At 42.7% G+C, this 20,843-nt stretch overlaps 1 protein-coding gene across 2 annotated transcripts; it reads right to left on the reverse strand.

The window, feature by feature from the left end:
- Positions 1-716: 716 nt before the first annotated feature.
- On the reverse strand, positions 717-20,832 carry ankle2 (ankyrin repeat and LEM domain containing 2). Of its 2 annotated transcripts, none has more exons than XM_080765442.1 (13): positions 20,745-20,832; positions 18,994-19,503; positions 17,413-17,604; positions 13,918-14,102; positions 10,685-10,873; positions 10,040-10,162; positions 9,846-9,909; positions 8,931-9,185; positions 7,248-7,350; positions 5,411-5,601; positions 4,055-5,009; positions 3,794-3,925; positions 717-1,034 (listed from the first exon to the last, which is right to left on the reverse strand). In XM_080765442.1, the coding sequence occupies exons 2-13, from the start codon at positions 19,490-19,492 to the stop codon at positions 815-817; spliced, it is 3,108 nt and encodes a 1,035-aa protein (XP_080621568.1). In that variant the 5' UTR covers positions 19,493-19,503; positions 20,745-20,832; the 3' UTR covers positions 717-814. The 2 variants fall into 2 exon arrangements, with proteins under 2 accessions (XP_080621568.1, XP_080621567.1); XM_080765441.1 differs by lacking the exon at positions 20,745-20,832 and adding an exon at positions 20,177-20,288.
- Between the last annotated feature and the right edge of the window lie 11 nt (positions 20,833-20,843).

The following is a 20,843-nucleotide window of genomic DNA, read 5'->3' on the forward strand; positions in this document are numbered from 1 at the left end:
TGGGGGGGGGGGGGGGGAGACAAAAAGATATTCAAAAAGTTTAGACTCGAGCTATGATACAGGTGATTTCACAATTGCCACAAATAACACCATTACCATTGAATCAACATGGCTCACAGCCATACAGTACAGTGTCAAGGAAACTGTCATTCCCCCCCCCTCACCATTGTGTATATCACAACTGAGAAGTGATGAGGACCTCCTGTATGCAATAGTAGTACCATACATCATTTGATACAAGTCTTTCCAGACACTGTGCATATTTCTGTTAGGTATGTGGTCCTGGGCTCTGGCGATGGGCGTACCAGCCTCAACAGGGCTTTACTGGCATAAGAGGTGTGGTAAGGAGCATCTGGGGCGGCTCACTGAAGTGCTTGAGGCGCAGCAACATTGCTAGGTGCTCAGTGTAAGGCCGGGGCTCCACCGAGTGCGTTGCGTTACATTTGGACAGTGAACCAGGGCGAATGCCGACACCGTCCAAACACAACCATCGGCAATGGAGCACACTTCATTGATTAATCGCCAACATGCGTTGGCGATGACGCGACAGACGCTGGATGGCTGCAGTGGAGCATCGGCGTAATGAGTCCCGGGAGTGGTCTTTCGTATGGGTCCCCAATAAAAGTTGTAGTCAATGACAAATTGCAGTGTTTAATCTTAATTATGGTTATATTAATGCATGTTGACAATGTACCTGAAAAGATTTAACAAACAAAATCCCAAATCTGACAACTTTATTTTCCAAAAGGAATCTATATACACACAACATATAGAAATAGCACCAAAATAAAGTATAAAATAAAGAAGCAACCACTTAATTAAAAGGGTTGCGGGACACGTAACGGGACACATAACTGTTGACACATGACTGGTTGAAGCTAGCATGGGCAGGGCTGTAGCGGCTGAACTCTGGAGAGGCAGCCGCATGGCGGACAGGGCTGAAGCGGCTGCCTGGGGATGCCAGGCTGCTGCCTGCGGGAGACCCAGGGGTGTGGCTGTGGAGGGGAGGCTTCACCACTGCAGGGCTGGGCCAGCTGGAGGAAACGTATGGATTATATTACTGAGTAGTAGAAATAGAATATAAAAAACACACCTGTGTGAAGTGAGGGGCGCTCTTATCATCGTACGGCATCTCATTCCGGCCAATCACAATTTACGTCCTCATCTTCGTCATCAACGTTTGTGTTACGCAATGTTTGTCTTTACACAAACACTCACAATTGTCCATTCATTGTCAATGGAATTTTAATGTTATTAATTGCGTGAGCAGAGCGTGCAAGTACTGTAATCGGCTGCGTATGTCGGTGGCGTCCCTCAGCCAATCAGGGATTGGTTGATGACGTAACTAAGGTACGTTTGGTGACTGGCTGGGTATGCATGTACGTCGGGGTAAGAATGGGGGTCCCCTATTGGCTGTTGATGGTGACGTAACTAAGGCACGTTTCAAGGTTGGTATAAGGTCAATAATGGGTCTAAAGGATTTAGAACAGCAGTTGTAATAGACATTAGTTAGTAGCAGCACTTGCGCACTCTGCTTGCGCACAAGTAGGCCATGTATGGCTGACTTGTGTGAAAGGCGCAAGTTGGCACCTCGACAGAGTGCATTTCTGGTTACGTTTGTGTAGGACAAGCCGACAAGGTTTGTGCAGTCTACACACACCAAAAGCTGGATATAGGAGGTGCTAGCACCCCTCAAAGATCCCACCCGTGTGAAGTGAGGCATACCGTTAGGCTAGGGTGGGCTGCAGCCCGGGGGCCCCCGACCAGGGCTCGACGCTTAGGATTTTTCCAAGTAGCACGTGTGCGCCTAAGTTGAAAAATCTAGTAGCACACAAATTATTTTAGGAGCACGATGAAAAATGATGTATTTTTAAGGGGCGCTAGCCCCTCCTATATACAGCCTTTGTCCCCACACATCTCAAAATGAGCCATTGACGATCAACAGAGAAATTACGTCAAAATTCTGCTAAATATGACATAAATTAAACGCCATTGACATTGAAGGGAAAATGTATGTCATATGTAAACGAGCAAATCAGCTAATCAATCACAGGCAACAGGCATTCTGATTGGCCAGTATGAGATGATATCTGATGATGTATGATGACAAGAGCGCCCCTCACTTAACATGGGTGTGATTTTTCTTTAATGAAGTGATGAGGTAAGGGTGGAAATAATATGTCAAAATATTATATCACTATCTTTTCAGCAATTATCACAAAATAGTGATATTCATCATATCATTGTTATGTTTGTTTTCATATAATATATATGATCAATTTGTTTTATGCTAATACTTTGTAGATAGATCGATAGTAGCTCTGTTCCATTCCATACCTCTAATACGTGCAACACATTAGAGCTATGGACCAGCGCTAGATAGATAATATGTTGCTCATGGATGGATAGACAGGCTATCCGTTTTTATCCTGCTGTTCTATCATGTTAGTGTGACATTCAGACAGTGCAGAGGCTGCTCGATGGTGAATTAGTATTGTAACATTCTCCTTGGCTTTGACTGACTGACTGATATTAATACGGTAATCCAGCCAGTTCGGTCATTCACATTATCATTTACGCTGGGCACACGCTTTTGTAAGCAAACGCTAAACAAGGGTTGTTTTTGATAAACATCAATGCGTCCACTCCATGTGTGTGCGCGCGCGTGCGTGCACGGCTGCACGCTGTTTCACCCGCGTTTGGTTAAAAGTAAGATACGTTTGAACTTTGAACATTACAAACAAACTTTGCAAATAACGTGTCGGAGTCCAAGCAATTCCTTCTGAATCTGTGCTATCATGCTAATGCTATCCCGTTGAGTTCGCTCTGACTTCTTTTCTGTCTGCCGCTGACAGGGAAGAGCACGGAGCAGCAACACAGGGAGGGGAGGTGCAGTGGGAGCAAAGGGGACAGATCTTCAAATGAACGTTGTTAGCTTGTAGCTCTTCTCTTTTTGGCGAACGACACCGCCGTTCAGAAATATAAATTTAGGTATAGAACCACGACTATAGAATGTACACTTGCTGTAGACAGAGACTTGTCTTTATCACGATTGAATGGTCAAATCCTGTAGTCGCACCTGTGCTACAAATTGAATTTTACAACTCGCACAGTGATATTTTTAGTCGCAAATGCGAGTACCTAGTCGCACTGTCGAGCCCTGCCCCGACTGCCAAACATTGAGAGCTTCTGCTCAGACAGTGATGCTGTGTTGTGGGGTAGTTGTGAAAAGCCCTAAAGCCTGCCATGCACAATGACCTACCTGTCTGTCTGTATATCTCTCTCTCTTTTGGGGGGCTGGGTACGCCAAATATTAGACAAATTAAAACAAAATACCCCCAATATTTTTCTGTAAAACTGGCAACTGCATTAGTGCACTATTAGTGGCTTTACACTTTCTTTATTGCTCATCTCTCTTACTGTGATTTTATAGAGCACATTGTGAAATATGTTGCTGTAAAACTGCATTAGTGCACTACTTGCTACTAGTGGGGGGGGGGGGGGTAGCCCAACATTACAGTGAAATTAAAACAAAATACCCCAATTTCTTAACGCACTGCGCAGCCCAGGGGGGCCCTGGGATGTTGTCTAGCCCGGGGGCCCTTGGGAGGTAAATCCGTCCCCTGTCCACGTGATATGCCCAGACAATCCTTGCCTGTGAGCACATGATATAATGCTTCTATGATCACGCCCGAGGGCGCTCTCTCCCATAGTGAGCCATCAAAGCTTATTTTAATTAATAAAACTTGCATGAAGACTAAATGCGTCACATAACACAAAAAGGGCTACCAACCTTTGCATGTCTGATGTGGAGTATTTTTTTATTGTGCTCTTCCACTTATGAATGCAGGGGTGTTTTTGAGAGTCAATGTCGATGGCTTCGATTGCAACCAAGACATCCCTGTCCAACTTTGTAGGCGACTCTCTGTGAAAACAGGAAAAGCAAATTAACACATACACGAAAGTCTGTTTTAAAATCCCTTATCTCTACGTTTTTCTCGAATGAATGACTAGTAGCCTTACTTACTAGGGTATAGTAAGTAGAGTCACTTACCCATCTAGGAAAAGCCCTTTCCTAATGCGCGGCGGTGTCCTGGGTAAGAACTCTGAGTTGTCCAATGACTTGTAGGACGACCCAGAGGATCCAGAGCTGCTTAGATCCCGCCCTCCATGGTCCCACGACTTGGACCTGGCACAGAGAGTACGGCCAGACACTGCCCCCCTAGTCCTCTGGCCCCCCAGCCCATCCAGACTGTCTTCTGTGTCAAAGTACTCCTCCGAGCTTCCAATGCTACTCACATCCCCATCCTCCCCTTCACTTCCTCCTCCTTCAGTTCTCCACCCAGTCTCCTCACTGGCCTCCTCGCTGCCTGTGACAAACACGCTGTCTTGACAAGTGTGAGCCAATGACAGCCGACCCAGCCCTGAGCTCAACTCTATGCCAGCGGAGCTGTAGTGGGAGGGAGAGGCGTCCCGTGCTTCCCTGTGCCTACTGCCACCACTGCTCCTTCTCTCCCTGATGACAGGAGGGCCATCGAGTGAGTCCTGTAGCGACATGCGCTCAAATTCCACCATGAGGTTGGAGATGGGAGAAAGGAGGCAGGAAGCAGAGGAGGATGAGGTGGAGGAACGGGGGGACACTTTGTCTCCATTGCGAGTCCTGTCTCGGGAAGAGGTGGAAAATGGGGTGGTGGTGGAAGGGAATAATCCATTCTTACAGTCCGCAGCGGGAGACAAGAGGTCATCATCTTGGCAGCAGAACAGCGGATCCTGCGCGGCCGCAGCCTCAATGAGGTCGGCACGGTGGTGGTGTAACCCCGGAGCGATGGGCAAAATGTGAAATTCATGGCCGCCCTTCAATGAGCCACTGTCCTTGCAGCGTGCTGAGGAGGTGATGGTTCTGGATAGCGCTGCATTCTGCCGGTTCTTCATCTCCTCCAGCGTGATGTCATCCCCTTCGTCCAAGAAGGCGCCCACAGAAATTGAGTTGCAGAATTTCTTAGGCTTACCTGTAACCGCAGGGGAGATTAATGGATGTATTAAGTACTGAAGTACTGTGTTTAGGAACACATTCACTATACAGTACAGTAAAAACTACAATAATAACAGTAGTAATATTTGCAGAGCATTCACCTAGAAACATTTACAAAATGCTTCACACAATTACTAAATCAAGTAATGTGAATGTGAATAAACCTGGGCACTTTTAGTTAGGTTTACACGTGTAAAACAAAAATGGGCAAATTCCTTATTTGTACAAGATCCCATCATTTGCGGTTTTCATGTAAGGAAAAACAAACCAATTACAATACTTTTTACACACACCCTTCACCTGTGGTCCAAATTATGTTTAAAAAAAGTATTCCTAAATGTAGATATTGTCATAGGATTACAGAAATACCTGGCCTACCTGGAGAGGGTGTTCTGAACCGGTTGATGGTCTCATTCTCCCCAGCCTCCTCATGACCCCGCTGGCTGAAGTCTTTATTGTTGAGGTAGTCTTCAAGCTTACGCAGGCCTTCGGCTGATGAAAGGTCTACAAAACTTTGAAGGAAGTCCCAATACTCTGCCCAAGGGTGCCCCATCTCACGAGCCAGATCTCTAGGGTAAGACAGGGTCAGAAAATGTTTTGTATTCCTTCACACAAAAAGTTAGACCCTATACGTCTTAATACTGTGCCATGTATTCTAAATGTCTTTAGTTAAACAATCCAACAATGTATTTAGGCTTCTAAATTGGAAGGGAAGAGAAATGTTTCAGCTAATTATTTTCCCTTACATTGTTATACAAAGTAGAAATAGAATATTTCTGAATGTTGAATTTCTAAATTCTTTGCACGTTCTTTAAAGTCAACATCAGCTGAACATCAACTGAACAAATGAAACCGTTTTTAGACTATTCATTGGCTACAGAGTTAGATGACAGTTTAAGTAACAAAACGCATAGAACAAAATGTTGGAGTAGCAGATGCCTATTTACGAGAGACAGACAGCTGTGGTAATCTGGCAGTTTTTAGCAGTATGCATCTATATTGAAACATGTTTCAGGCTCAGCAAGTTTGTTGTCACAACTGCATCTATATTGTAAAAACATTTTGGTTTGGGCAAGTGTGTTATAATAATTTGTCTATTATGTAGGACAAAGAGAAGTACTTTACTGCGTTTCCTTGGTCAAGACAGCTAGGGTACTCCAAAGATAACAGGGCAGTAAGGTGACCTAGTCGTAGAGGAATTGTCATGTAAAATGGTCACTGGTTCAGTCCCCACACCAGCAGTGACATAGTGGGTGACTGGTGAGACACGAGTAAGACGCGCAAACGCGGGAAGCGAACGCAGCTCGTACACATTTGGGTTTTGGACGTATAGCTGCTTTGGGGACTCCTTATATGGTGTCCATATATTTGTGCCCATATATGGAGCTGAGTGGACCTGGCCCCTTTTGTGCCCATATATGGAGCTGAGTGATTGCTGATGCAACACACTCCATATTTGGATAGCGGGACAGACACACAGACAGACAGACACACACACAGACAGACAGACATGATCTGCTAGGTCTCATAGTAAGTGCTCACTGCGTTCGCAATTAACCATGGCCAGCCAGGTATTTCAAACTTTTGGGATTAGTTTTGGGGACAATTATTGTCAATTCAAAATCTCATTCTCATGGCACACGTATATTGTCTTCATATGTAGGTGCCCGGCATAGAGTCGCCCGGGTATACGGTTGTTCAGAACCGGAGTTCCAATCATTCATTACGCCCATATATGGGCAATTGGGCATACACGGATGACATCAGGGACCTCCATACAGTATATGGGCATAAAAAGGACAGACGGGTACTCTTGCCAGCAGGTAATGCATTACATAGTGGGGCATTCATTCCCAATTGGGATTCTTGTTGTACATCTGTGAGGTCATTACAAAGAGGCTTATAGTCGGTATCATCCAGGGTGTGGGAGTCTATCCCCGTTTCAATGCACTAGACCGCTGGGAGATGGATTGCTGAGGTGGAGCGCAACACCTTGCAGTCGAAAGGCGAGTGCTCTATTGACTGAGCAGATTGTAATTCATTAGAAAATCCCATGGTAATCCTGGACTTGACTCAACTTCAAAGCATTGTTTCGTCACATCATTTAGAAACCACTGCCCAAAGCAACCAGACATACGAGAAAAGCCTGTGATGAATTATGGCTGGATGGTTGGTATGGTTGGTATTGGTAAGGCATGGATGTGAATGGCCCTACCTGCCCACTCTCTCGGCCCCACGGTCAGGGTCTGACTTGAGGATGTGGTGGAAATGCCGTGCTCTGTCTCTGGGCGGCGTCTTCCATGCCCGGCGGAACTCCTCTGCCTGGAGGAAATGTCACCATTTCAGTACAGGTTGGACTTCAGACCTCCAACTAATTTCTCTTGCGTTTAACCCGTCTGCTTTTCTGAAAACTGCATACGGTGTTGTGGTTTGAAATTAGTGATGCACCGAATATTCGGCCGCAGAAAATATTTTGCAGAAAATGGCAAAAAAATATCATTTTCTGCCTATTCGGTTTCGGCCCGAATAGGCAGAAAATATATCACCGAATAGTGTATGCAATTAATGCATTCAAAAGAGCTGAATCAATGTTTTATGGACCCATAATAGTGATTATTTTTTAAGTTACGTTTTGCCATAAATCAGGTAGCTTTAAGGTACGGCCATGACAGCAATGGTAGGAAAAAAGATATATAATATTAATCATATTCAGATATTCGGTTTTCGGCTGACTGTTTCCTATAGTCGGTATTCGGTTTCGGCCAAGAATTTCCCTTTCGGTGCAACCCTATTTGAAATCATAGCAAACAGGAGAATAGACCTTTTGCTAAGCTCCACCTACGGCCTACATTTGTGACCTGAGCCACATTCAGAGGTGGTTCCAAATTTAATTCAAATATGATTTGAAGAGATCCGTCTCAGTCTGAATGCAACAACCTGATCTAAATCAGATTCCATGTGACTTGTACAGTATGTGACTTGTTTGCGTATAGACTTATTTAAACTAATCAGATTCCAATCTGGATGTGGCACAGATCTGATTCAGGCTATATCTGCCAAACTGAACACACAGATCGGATCCGGTCACTTGTTGCAAACGTCTGTGTGAAAGGTCAGGCCGGGTGAAAACAATCGGATTTGACTTGATGTGACTGCAGTATAAATGGGTCCTTAGAAGACCAATAAAACAAGAAGTGAAAAGTAATTTACAAGTGACACACACACACACAAATTATGAAAGGATTTTTTTTCCCTCAGTGGCGCAAACTTAAGGCACAGCACTTTTGCCTCTCAATCGCCACTAGTCCTCGGCTCTGGGTGTTTGTTGACAGCTGGCTTTTCAAGCCACTTGTAAAAAAACAATTTCTATAGTGCCACTGGAATCCATGTTTAGCACTACAGGTTGGCAAAGGGAAACATTTAACAGCAAAAATAAATAAAACTTGAATAGGGCTACATATGGAATAAACGTATAAAGTAAAATTAGCCACCTTTAACCCATTCTGAACGGGAACCCATTTTGGTGTTGGCATCATGTTATGCTTTAAGCTATTGAAAAATAGCAGATCTACAAGCTCATAGCGCGCCACCGAGTGGCGCGCTATGAGCTTGTAGGTCTGCTATTTTTGAAAAATCGAAGAATGACTGACATTTTTTAGAATCTGATCTCGGGTCAGAATGGTTTAATCAGACCAGTTGCGTGTCCAGTAGAAACCTTGTATGAATCTGATCTCAGGTCAGAATGGGTTAAGTAATAAAATATTTTTTCTACAAGCTTTTTTGAGCTTGTACAATCTACAAGCTCATAGTGCGCGCTACGAGCTTGTAGGTCTGCTATTTTTGAAAAATCAAAGAACGACTGATCTCAGGTCAGAATGGGTTAAGAGAGAGATGGAACTTGCCTTAGAAGGGCTCAGTGGGCCAGCAAAGGCTTTGACTGCCATGACTGGATCCTTGGGACTTCTTGTACTTTGTGGGGACGAGTATGAACGAGAGCGACTGTCCAATGGATCAGGAGACCAGTTTGCACCAATTACAGGCTGAGCAGGAGACCAGGGTGCACCAATCACAGGCTGAGCAGGAGACCAGGGTGCACCAATCACAGGCTGAGCAGAGTTGTCTGTAGCCCTCAGTAATGGTATATAGCAGCGGTCTGAGACACACGAGTCATTGTTTTTAAAATAACTATTGTGTAAATTAAACTAAAACTTTAGTCACACACAAAATCACAAACATTGAAAACTAAAGGGCACTGAACTACACTCATTTATAACACACACTCACGGAATCCCATAACCGCGGAGGGTCGTTCGGGCACAACAGACAAAGACAAAGTATATATAAATAGTAATACATACATAGTCTGTGCACTAACCCCATTACACCTGCTTATGAACCCTCAACCGTTTTGAATCGTCAGTTGGTTGCACCATGGTGATGGTGTCGTAGTTAAAGGAGGGAGTCAGTAGTACAGTACCAGACGATATTATTGTTTCCGTAGGATGCGAGACGTAAGGGAGCGCTTGTTTTCAGTGGGCCCCCCGCTTCAGCCAATCACAAGCCCCATCTCGCCTCCTACGGAAACAATACTCACGCACCAGACACAGAAAAATGATCCCCTTAATTTACATTATTATTGTTGGAAAATGATAATAAACCTCCAGTAGACATTTCTCATGTAGCGGTTATTTAAAAACGGCCTTCAACTTCTTAACCAGAATCGTGGGATGTTTGATATCACCCCCCAGCCCCCCCATTTGGAACATATTTGTTCTGCATGAAAAAACTCAAGCAGTGTGCTTAGACTGCTTACCTTCCAAATATTCACAGATCTTCTGCCTCACTTCTTGAGTTTTGTTTCTTCTGTCACAAATGACCTGAAGAGGAGAGGGCAAAATGTATAATGTTTTAAGGAATATAGGTCTGTTTAGCTAGAGATTGTTTTAAGAGAATGTTAACCCATTTATGGCTGAGGTGTTAATGAGAATATAATAAAAAATAGCTTACATCACAGGGCTTTTGGTCATACTTGTTCTTGCAGTTCTTGTCGATGTCAGGGTGTGAGCAGAGAATATTAACCACCTCTGGACAGCCAAACTTGCAGGCAAAATGGAGAGCCGTTTCAAAGCCCTGAGACAGAGCAGAACAGAAAACATGAACACAGCTATTACTTTTCTTGAATCCTTCTTTTGGAGCCTGTATTTATGACAGTGAAGGGAAGGTACTGCTGAGGGCACAAAGCTGGAGGAATTAGCACAGTGGTTCTCAAATGCAAGTGTTAGTTTTATTATCCTCCAGGACCTCCACATTGTGTTCATATGGGCCTCCCCAAACTAGTCCGATCACTGGTATCACATTGTAACGGGAAAAGGCATCCAAGAAGAGTGATGCCTTTACCTTTATTATCTTTGGATTTAAATGATGAGAGAACTGACAGCCATAATTCACATTCAAATGAAATGACTGTTTACAGGGATATGGGTAAGTTTTAGTTAGTGATTCGGTGGATGCATTATGTTAAGTTTTACTAAACAATTGGAGCTAATAACCTCATCAAGAGTGTTGTGGTATAATGTAGGTCTGCAATGCAGGGGACAGGTTATGGATACTGATGTGTGGGCATCAGTGGTGTGAAGTGAAGTGTAAACTCACAGCCTTATCGGGAGTGTTGAGGTAAAGGTCGACAATGTAGTGGATGCGCTTTTGGAGCATGACATCCTTGTCGTCGGGATACATGAGCCGCATGAACTCAGGGTTTTCCAGAGTGTCCAGTAGCAGCTGGATAATTCCCGCCTGGTTCTCCTTGGCAGCAACGTGCATTACATTGTAGCGGCAACCCTCCTAAGCAGAGCATAACAGCAAACGGTTGTTTAATGTCATTACATTATTAATGACCTTAGGAGGAGTATAATCTTCAGATGTCTAGGAAATGTCTGTTCAATATATCATTTTTGCATCTAGAATCAAATCCGTGAAACATCAAAATATATTATATAGTGATCAAAAGGAGTGTATCAAAATACACCGTTATTAAATATTGGAAGACCGATAAAAAGGCTGAAATGTCACCACCCCCACCCATATTTCTAGAATCAAATCCGTGAAACATCAAAATATATAGTGATCAAAAGGAGTGCATCAAAATACACTGCTATTAAATATTGGAAGACAGATAAAAAGGGCTGAAATGTCCCCACCCCCACCTAGCCGCAATTTGCAACTCTCGATTTTTATATAATGGGATGAATCTAGAGTTGCAATACCCTCCATTGACTCCCTACTCATCCAAATTGCGTTTGCGATCTGCTTGTATTAAACGACATTAAAGCTGTAGCTGTAGGCCAAGCTTGAATTATCCTCTTTCAATCTGCCGAGCTTGTTTTTCATAAAAATCCACCGTAGACATAGACACTACTTTGTCAAGACATTCTGTGCAGGTGATTCTTTTTCTAAGTGCTGGAGTTTGGAAGCACTCGTCGTAAGTCACTGAACGGCCCTGCATCCCACCCGTTTTGAATCTGCACATAATGCAGGAGGCAGCAGCGCAACGAGTGCTTCCAAACTGCAACACTTTTCTTGACGGGAAAGTAGCTCATAACATGTCTACGGTGGATTTGTATGAAAAACAAGCTCGGCAGATTGAAAGAGGATAATTCTAGCTTGGCCTACAGCTGCAATTTTGGTGAGTTTAACGTTGTTTAATACAAGCAAATCGCAAACGCAATTTGGATGAGTAGGGAGTCAATGGAGGGTATTGCAACTATAGATTCTCCATAAAAGTCAGAGGTTCTTTAGTCTGGAATTCACACATACTTATTGCAAACTCCTCATCTTCACTCTGTAACTTTAAACATAGATTGAGGGCCAGCCTCTTGAAGTTACCCTCTCCAATTGATTCTAACGTAATGTAGCCTTATTGTGCATACTCAGACATACTGACTCAGACACGCACACACGCTCGCACATACACACAAACACACACACTCACAAGTGTAAATAATGTATTTCTTGTAGTTTTTGTTATTTTCCATACCTATGTTTAATTACTTTGTCTTACTATTTGTATATTAACTTTGGTGAGAACCACATATAAGCCCTCCTGGGTTTCTTTTCTCACCTGCACACACTTCTCTTTTATTGATGTTACCTTTTTGTACTGTTTTTATTGCGCGAATAAACTAAAACTAAAACTAAAACTAGATTCATCCTATAATAAAAACAATCTAGAGTTGCAAATTGCGGCTACACCCCCACCCATATTCCCATTTCATGCATTAGTATTCTCTTAAGGCCATTTCTGATCAAATATTTAGAATCAAATGCGAAACATACAAAATAATGCAAAAAAAACAGTTTTAAAACTGGCCAAGTCACAACAAAACAATATCCCCAGGGGTCGGGTCCCTGAACAAGACTTGGCTCCAAACTGCTCCCATAGTGCTGTGAATATCGCTCACTACTCCTATTAGTTATAGGATGGGTAAATGAAGAGGACAGTTCTCAAGCATGTAACCAAATTATATTATTATAACTTTGAGCCCACCATGGGTGTTATGGGGAAGTGCATGTTACATTCTAAAACTCTTGAACTCTCACTTGACAAGTTCTGCCTTTCCAGATGCCAAGAGTCGCCAGCCAAAGGCTTTCAACAAGGGGGTTTACACGAAGGGTTTTTGTATCGTTTGCGAATGTTTGAGCTGAACTGGCCTTTATATGAGGATTATCCATGTACTCCTCCCTACTGGCTGATTGTAATAAATTACACCGTAGAAGCCTAATGAGTGTTAACCCATTCTGACCTGAGATCAGATTCTAAAAATGTCTTCTACATCCTGACAGTTTTCTGAAAAAGCTATGTTTCTATGTCAGTCATTCTTCAATTTTCCTAAAATAGCAGACTTACAAGCTCGTAGCGACACTCGGTGGCGCGCTATGAGCTTGTAGATCTGCTATTTTTCAATAGCTAAAGCATAACATAATGCTAACACCAAAAGGGGTTCCCGCCTAAAATGGGTTAATATTTCAGAGTAGCCATAGCAATTTGTACACTCAAGAGTTAGATACTTCACTGTGTAGTAGTCTTGTAGACATTTTTCTACTGGAACTCAATCTGGATAAGAGTGCTATTTAAATGCATACAAGAATGAATAAAATTTTAATCCACTGGCAATAAGGAAGGATAGGATAAGGAAACCAAAGACAAGTCTACAGAAGACGTCACGTGACATGATTGTTCAAATTTACCGGCAGCCTTTATAGATATTAAGTTCAGGAATGATACTGGAAAGAAGTTGCCACACTGACTCCATTCAGACAACACACCAAGTATTTTCAGAGCGTTAAAGACTGTATACTCACCACACTTTACAATTTGTTGCATGACAGAGAAATAAGACGACATATCTGGTCACTATATAGGCTAGGAAGACATCATTTTAAAAAGCGCTTTTTTAAAATCTAAATACGGTTTTATTTAAAATGGTCAAAATGTTTTTAATACCTTCATACTCTAGTTTGGAATCTGTCATTTTCCATAACAAACAATAATTCCCTTTGTGTCAACATCATGACCTCAAGGTTGTCATAATCAAGGTTTAACTGGTTAACTGATAACCAATAACTGTTGTGGGGGTTAGTTGTATATTATCCAACACATCTACCAGGCTTCCATATCATCAGTGGTAGGAGATTACTGCACGCTAACATCTAATATTTCTCTGAACTTCTTGTATTATCAACCTTCTGTATAATTTAGACATCTGTGTGATGGGCCATTCCCACAAACAATGCAGTTACCATTATATGGTTCCAATCTCATTGTGTTGTAGAGACATTTAGGTGAAAAACATGAATCAGATGTGTACATAATCCACATATCTGCTCACCTGTACAATTGTAGGGTTGTCTCCAGATCCAATGAGATAGCGAGGGTTGCTCCAGACTAGCTCACTGAAGGCTCCCTCGTCTCCTTTCTCTACAGCCTTCCTCAGCTTGGCAGTCAGGTCTTGTGTTCGGGGGCTTTTGAAACTGTTGGCTCGCTCTCGATTGATAGTGTCCACTTCCATGTTGTCTGTAATCAAAAGGAACATGATGACAATACAGGAGTGTGAAACTTCAAGTAACTACAGCCTGACCGATACATCAGTTTGGCCGATTTTTTTCTCTCTTCTTTTTACATCGGTAAATAATGCAGCCTATTGGTCCCGATTTTCAACCACTTTCAACCTGGGGCCTGTTTCACGAAACTTGGATCAACTAATCCAGGAATTAAAGGGACACTTCACCCTTTTAGCAAAAATATATACGGGTATGTTAACGACGTTTAGAAGATTTAGAACACTTTCCTGGGGGGTTTTATGCATGCAATATGTGGTTTTAGATATTTTAGATTTTACCAGTGAGCCCAGTGTGTCTGATGTCATCGACACTGGGCTCACTTCCTTCCTGGACTACAATTCCCATAATGCTTTGGTGCACTGCTTTTTCTTGTCGATAGGGGGAGGGCTGTCTTACTGAGACAACATGTAGTCCAAGGACTATCTAAAGAGGACGGGAAGCAAAGACCATACGGTGGACTCGTACATGACAAATCATAGATATGGCCCAGTAGATGGCGTGATGCCACTGAAAGGAGAGATGCTTGTACTAAGGCTGTACCCTAGCCCTGTTTTTAGGGTGCTTAACACCATTATTAATTAATAACATCCAAACATGTAACATGTAAACACAACATGAACATAGTACTCTTATTGTGCACATCGCATTCTCTCCGAGATATATTAGAGTTAAAAAAAGGAAAATAAAATAAAATAAATAAATAAATAAAAACAAACGAATGGTTCACGCCCATTAACTAAGATTAGAGTGACAACCCTAATGAGCGAACGTTCGAACTCCCGGATGTTCGGGGACAGCCTTAGCTTGTACATATAATGTCATTGCATTTGACCTTTTATATTAACGTGTTAACAGCAAGTGGATAAGTAAGTACCAGCATGGATCATCACATAGACAGTAATGTTGGTTGGATGTAAGCATCTCTCCTTTCAGTGGCATCACGCCATCTGCTGGGCCATTTGTGCCATATCTATGATTTGTCATGTAGAACTTCCTGGTCTCAACCACAGACTGTCTAAAGAGGACGAGACGAGACCGTACGGGCGACGCCATGTTGCTCCATGGAAGGAAAGAAACATGCGCAGTTGAGACCAGGAAGTTGTACATGCACAACTTTGGGCATGTACAACTTTGTGATCAGATTGACTGCTTAATGAACACAGACATCAGCATTAGGTTAAACCTGGCTGTTAGCCTGGTCGAGAGCAGGCTAAATCCACAGCATTAGTTTCCATGGTAACTAATGTATTTTCGGCCTATTCGGTTTCGGCTCAAATAGGCCGAAAAATATCACCGAATAGTCAAAACGGAAATGGAAAGAAAGACAGTCAGCTATACACGGTCAACATTACAGATTACAGTATCATTACAAGTACAAGGAATGGCAATGAAATCAAATTGTATAAAAAAGGGGGTAAAATATTAATTTTGAATGAGTATTCATTTGTATTGTCTTTATTGTTAGTTACAACATGCCTACAATAACTTGAAGCATTTTTTTTAAAGGTAATTGCAAAAAGGTGCCATAATCCGATTAATCAATTAAATAATCGCCCAATGAATCGATTATGAAAATCCATAATCATGTCTTTTGCCATAATCAGGTAGCTTTACAACGAAGTATTCGGCTATTCGGTATTCGGCCAACTGTTTCCTATATTCGGTTTCGGCCAAGAATTTCCCTTTCGGTGCATCCCTACTGGCAACATTAATCACTGATCCAGGATATTTTAAACCAGGATATCCGTTAAATCCTGGCTTAATCCCTAATCCAAGTTTCGTGAAACAGGCCCCTGGTATCCCAAGGGCATGTCATTATAGGTGAAGGTTTTCAAAAGTCTTAAAATTCTCAAAAATAGCCAATGGCACATGGCAACGTCGCTAATACAGTAGGTGTAGGTGGTCTAGAACTATCCAAAATAGTAGAATGGAAGTAATAGAATGGACCCAAAACTCTAGCACTGTTCAGGTAGGTCCTAGCCTTGGTAGTCGGTACCAGGCTTTCATTTTCGTCTGTGCAAAAAATGAAAGCCGCTCTTAGCTAGAGGTGGGAGTCAACCCTTCCGGGTGGGCGTCGCTCCAAATTATGTGACGTAGCGCTGCACTGGGGGGAGAGGAGCTGCCGGGGGTGACTGACAGATCGGTGAGATCCAATCAGGGCGGGTGCAAATCTATGCCGCGACCCGCCCCTCTAGACCAGAAACCTAACACATTAGCTCAGGCTAGGTAGGTCCTACTTTTCACAGCAGTTTCATCTAGTGCTGTACAGTAACAAATCCCATCACTAATTAAAAAAAACAGCACTATAGAGCTAGAATGGAGCATCAAGAAAAGAAACGGGGAAAGAAAACATTGTTTCCATCATTCTTTTAAACTGGTATCACACATTGGTATTTTAGACTGAACAATCCTGGACAAGTCTATTGCTAATCTGTATTTAACCCATCACCCCATTCTGGGACGAGGAATTGTAGATAAAGGCGATCAAAAGAAACAGAGAAGAGTGGGTTCGGGTGCGTGCGCCGATCAAGAAGGCACGTGCCATTGCCGTTTACACTATCACCTAGCAACACAGTGTTAATGTAAGTAGCATTACAACCTGATCGATCATATTCACCACTAAAAGACCATTTGGAGTAGATCATGCCAATGGCGAGCAGCCAGACTATTTGAAATGACATAGATCTATGTCAAAAGCGGGGAATGGGTTAACCCGGTCGGTGCCAAATTTTGCACGCACACTCCCTGGATGCCAACAATGAACCTCTGCCCCAAATTTTCCACAACGGCCTGTTATAGCGCCACCAGGAGGCAGACTTTTGAAAAACATATATTACTCCTCCGCAAATCGTTACACACTATCTCTATAGCGTGTGCGTTCAAGACGGATCTGTCCGATATTTCATATTCCATCCTAATTTGCTAACATTGACTTTCAAAGTTTGCAGGATTGGCCCGTTTCGAACAAAAAGCCTCAAATCATGAACACAGTGAGGAGACCTGTGCCCCGAGGGGCACTTTATCTAGTTATTTAATTTTCAATGAAGAGCTCAATCAATCAAAACCAAACCAATGAAAAAAACAGACGATAAACCAACCCTGGAATCGCCATCAGGCTGCATCAGATACTGTATACACTGTATGTTTTCTCTTTGTTGCTCTTCCTCAAGGACCTACATGCGGATTAAATATATTACAAAACTAGCTTTGCTATACCACCATCTTTGCAAAAACAATTGTCTCACCCATCTGACCATACTTACCCTTACAGACTAGTCCTAGTTTGACTGGGGAAACGCAGGACATGGACTTGTGGGGAGATGGGTAATAGTCGCATATTCCCTTTGCAAATTTCTCAGCATCCTCCCGGTTAGAGAAAGCTTTGAAGCGGGCTCCCTTCATCATCTTTACCACCTGGAGGGCCTCTTTCTTATCTGTATATACATGTGCCCTCTCTGCACAAAACAAAGAACATATCATTATTCATTGTGTTGATGTTTGTGGCTGTCAAAAAGACACTGAATGCAAAAGTGAATGTTTGACATTCATTTTAAACTGTCTTATTAGGTAGAAAAAAGTAATTAGGAGACCTTCTGTTATTGCAGTTGCTACTTGCTAGCAAAACATGTGGTCTGATATAGCCTTAGATTAAGACTTATTGTATTTTAATCGATTTTGACATTTTCAATCGGAGACTTGGGGATGGCTCCAGCTCAAAACGTCATCATCCCCATCATCGTCTGTGCTATTTCAGAGGTTAAGCAATATGGCTGCCCTTGTAACTCCTTGCACCAAAAACAACATGTGACTAAAGCCTGATTTATACTTCTTTGTATGTAATTTGATGAAAATAGCCAATCAATTAAGCTCATGGTGTGAGAGAATAGAATGGGAAGAGAATGTTAAATTAATTGAAGAATATGGGCCCAAGCTTAGCTCTGGTCCATAGCTCTAATGCCGTCGCATTTAGAGCTATGTTACTGTCGACTTCCTGGGCTCGCATAAATGCAGACCAGCCTCTCCCTACCTCTACCTACTCACCAATACAAAGACGGATTGTGTAATTAGAAAGCCTACATTCCTTAGTGGACACACTTTGAGCCCTCCACCACACCTATAAATGCACTTTTTGGCCAGAAAGGGATTTTTCTTCACCTGGTGGAAAAATATTCTCAATGAGGGTTTTCTCTTGGCAATATAGGTAGAGGGAGCAGTGGAGTAACTAAAATAAAAAAAATAAAAAATCCCTTTCTGGCCAAAAAGTGCATTTATACTGTACGTGTGGTGTGTCCACTAAGGAAAGTAGGCTTTCTAATTACACAACCCGTCTTTGTATTGGTGAGTAGGTAAAACATTATTTGTATTTTCGCTACAGAGAGGCTGGTCTGCATTTCATGCGAGGCAGGAAGCCAATCAGTTCCATAGCCTTAATGCAATGTACGGCAGCAAGAGCAGTAAGACTATTGACCAGAGATAGCCCAAGTTTAACAGCAGCAAACCTATATTGAAACAAAAAAACTGTTTATAACCTTCAACACCTAAATTACAATGTGAGAGTTGTTATGGAGTTTACAAAATATTTTTTTATATAGTCTTGATGTTGTTAAAGCCAGGGATAGACTCCCCCTATATATATCTATCCCTTTGTGTCTCGATAAAGAACCACTGCTGGTCATCAAATTATTGACATAAGAATTGTATTATTTCAAGAATGTGACAATCTCCAAGAATTCTAGTAATAGATAGAAAAGGGACAAATTTGGTGGGTGAGGAACACCTTTAAAATGTTTTCCAACAAATGTATTACTAGCACAACAAGACAAGTAACAACCTGTGTCTCTTACCATTTCGAGCAAATACATCCTCCCACACCGGACATACTCCAAAGAAGGTTTGAGACACTTGTTCATGCTTTGAGGGAGTGTCAGGACAACTGCCCTCTGCAGAAAAGTTTGAGGTGGTCCTTGACTTGACGGAGATTTCTTCTTCCTCAGGAGGGTTGAGTCCCATGCCATAACCAAAGTCCACATCTTCACTGGCAGCCTGGGGAGGGCTGGTACTGCTGGTGTTGTTGACAGTTAGTGCACTTGCTGATGTGGCACATGGTGCCGAGTTCTGGTCAGTGCTGGAAGAGGCTGAACTACCCGAGTCGTTTGGAGTTGAGCTGCTGTCCGTTTCTGTGCTGCAGCTGTCCTCTGACTTTGCAAGGACTCTGGCCAGCTTTCTCTCAAAGATGGCACGGGTGGTGGCTGTGATGGGGCCACACTTCAGGTCCGCTTTGGCAAACTCCCCTCGTAGTTCGTCAGCACTCAGCCCCCTCAACCTGGTCAGAACCGCCTCCATACTTCAGCTGCCTACAGTACAAACCAAATCACATTTCAACAACCACGACAAATAGACTAATAATAGTGCCAGTTGTGCACACCTTGCCAATAAATGCTTTCCATTCAGGGAAAGTCTTAACCAACGTTGCCCAATATGGAATGGACCAGTAAAGCCATGTCATTAAGCATGTCCAAGTAGGTTTCCCAAAACTAGCATGCATTGCTACATAAATTGATTATTAGCTGCTATTCAACGCCCAATTACATACAGTTGGGTTTCCTTAGAGATTTATTCAGAAAACTATAGCCGACGTGTCATTTTACGTTTAAAAACACGCCGCCTAGAATGTAGACTAGAGGATTATCTTGGTGAGCTAGCCACGGTAGCTAACCAACAAGTACGGTAGTACCGCCAGCCGGGATGGGAGTGAGAAGCTCTCATAGGTGGCAGGCGGTTGAAAATCTACAATGTTACACTGTAGTGTATTCTAAGCGAAAACTAACAGTCCAAATGGCAAGCATTTATATCTAAATAATAACACCGTAGCGGGGAATAGGAAAATAAACAATGTCACACAATATAATCGCACGCTGTCACGCCCAAGTGATGGTCTATTTTCACGCTATAACAACAATGACATGATGCTGATCTAATCGAACTACAGATCATGACATCGGCTGACAAATGCGTCTCACTACTTACCAAGCACCATTTTTATGTCTTATGATAACCAAACGCGGTGTAAAGTCGTCTTATTTTGCCAGCAGATAAACTGTTGGGTGAGACACAATGCTCAAGACGGTCTGGAATAGTCTCATTGTTTACAACACGCTGTGCGCATGCTCACTTCCAAGGGAGGGCTCGTGCGAGCGAGGACAAATCTTCTCCACAATAACATTCGTAATATTTTTTACTCAAAATTCCGATGAAATTGGGATTAGTTTTTTCTTGCCCTGTTCCGGTGCCAAATGTCCTCAGTTGTGTTTAGTTTACATGCTTAGTTGCGTGCGGGTGTCGCTCACACAGTGAGCTTGTAGATCGGCTATTTTTGGTGCGCGACACCGGCACCAACCAACTATAAAATATGGGCTTTATCGAACATGCTAACGTTAGCATCTAGGCTAATTGGCAAGCTAAGCTAACCGTTAGCGTTAGCAAACATTAATGCGTCACTGGAGAACGGGTCATATATACATTGTCTACTGCAGTGAAGCCGTACTAGCTTTGTTTATTATATTACCAGCTTGAGTGAATTTCACATAATGCCCACCTGACATCCACTCCTCTGGCTACCGCAGATAGCTGCTTCTGCTTGCTCAGTGCTCTGCCCTGGCCCTGAGCTTTGCGCTGCTCGCCGCGACGGTTTCAA

This window comes from Protomyctophum bolini, assembly GCF_963924005.1.
Source record: "Protomyctophum bolini genome assembly, chromosome: 6".
Classification (NCBI taxonomy): Eukaryota; Metazoa; Chordata; class Actinopteri; order Myctophiformes; family Myctophidae; genus Protomyctophum; species Protomyctophum bolini.

What these genes read in the sequence shown, in the direction of transcription:
- ankle2 (XM_080765442.1), bottom strand. Translation starts at nt 19,492, where the DNA reads ATGGAGGCGGTTCTGACCAGGTTGAGGGGGCTGAGTGCTGACGAACTA. An exon ending in GATCTGTGAATATTTGGAAG is followed by an intron (nt 9,186 to 9,845) that starts GTAAGCAGTCTA and finishes CGTGTGTCTCAG; the next exon opens with ACCGCTGCTATATACCATTA. An exon ending in AAAGGGCTTTTCCTAGATGG is followed by an intron (nt 3,926 to 4,054) that starts GTAAGTGACTCT and finishes CTGTTTTCACAG; the next exon opens with AGAGTCGCCTACAAAGTTGG.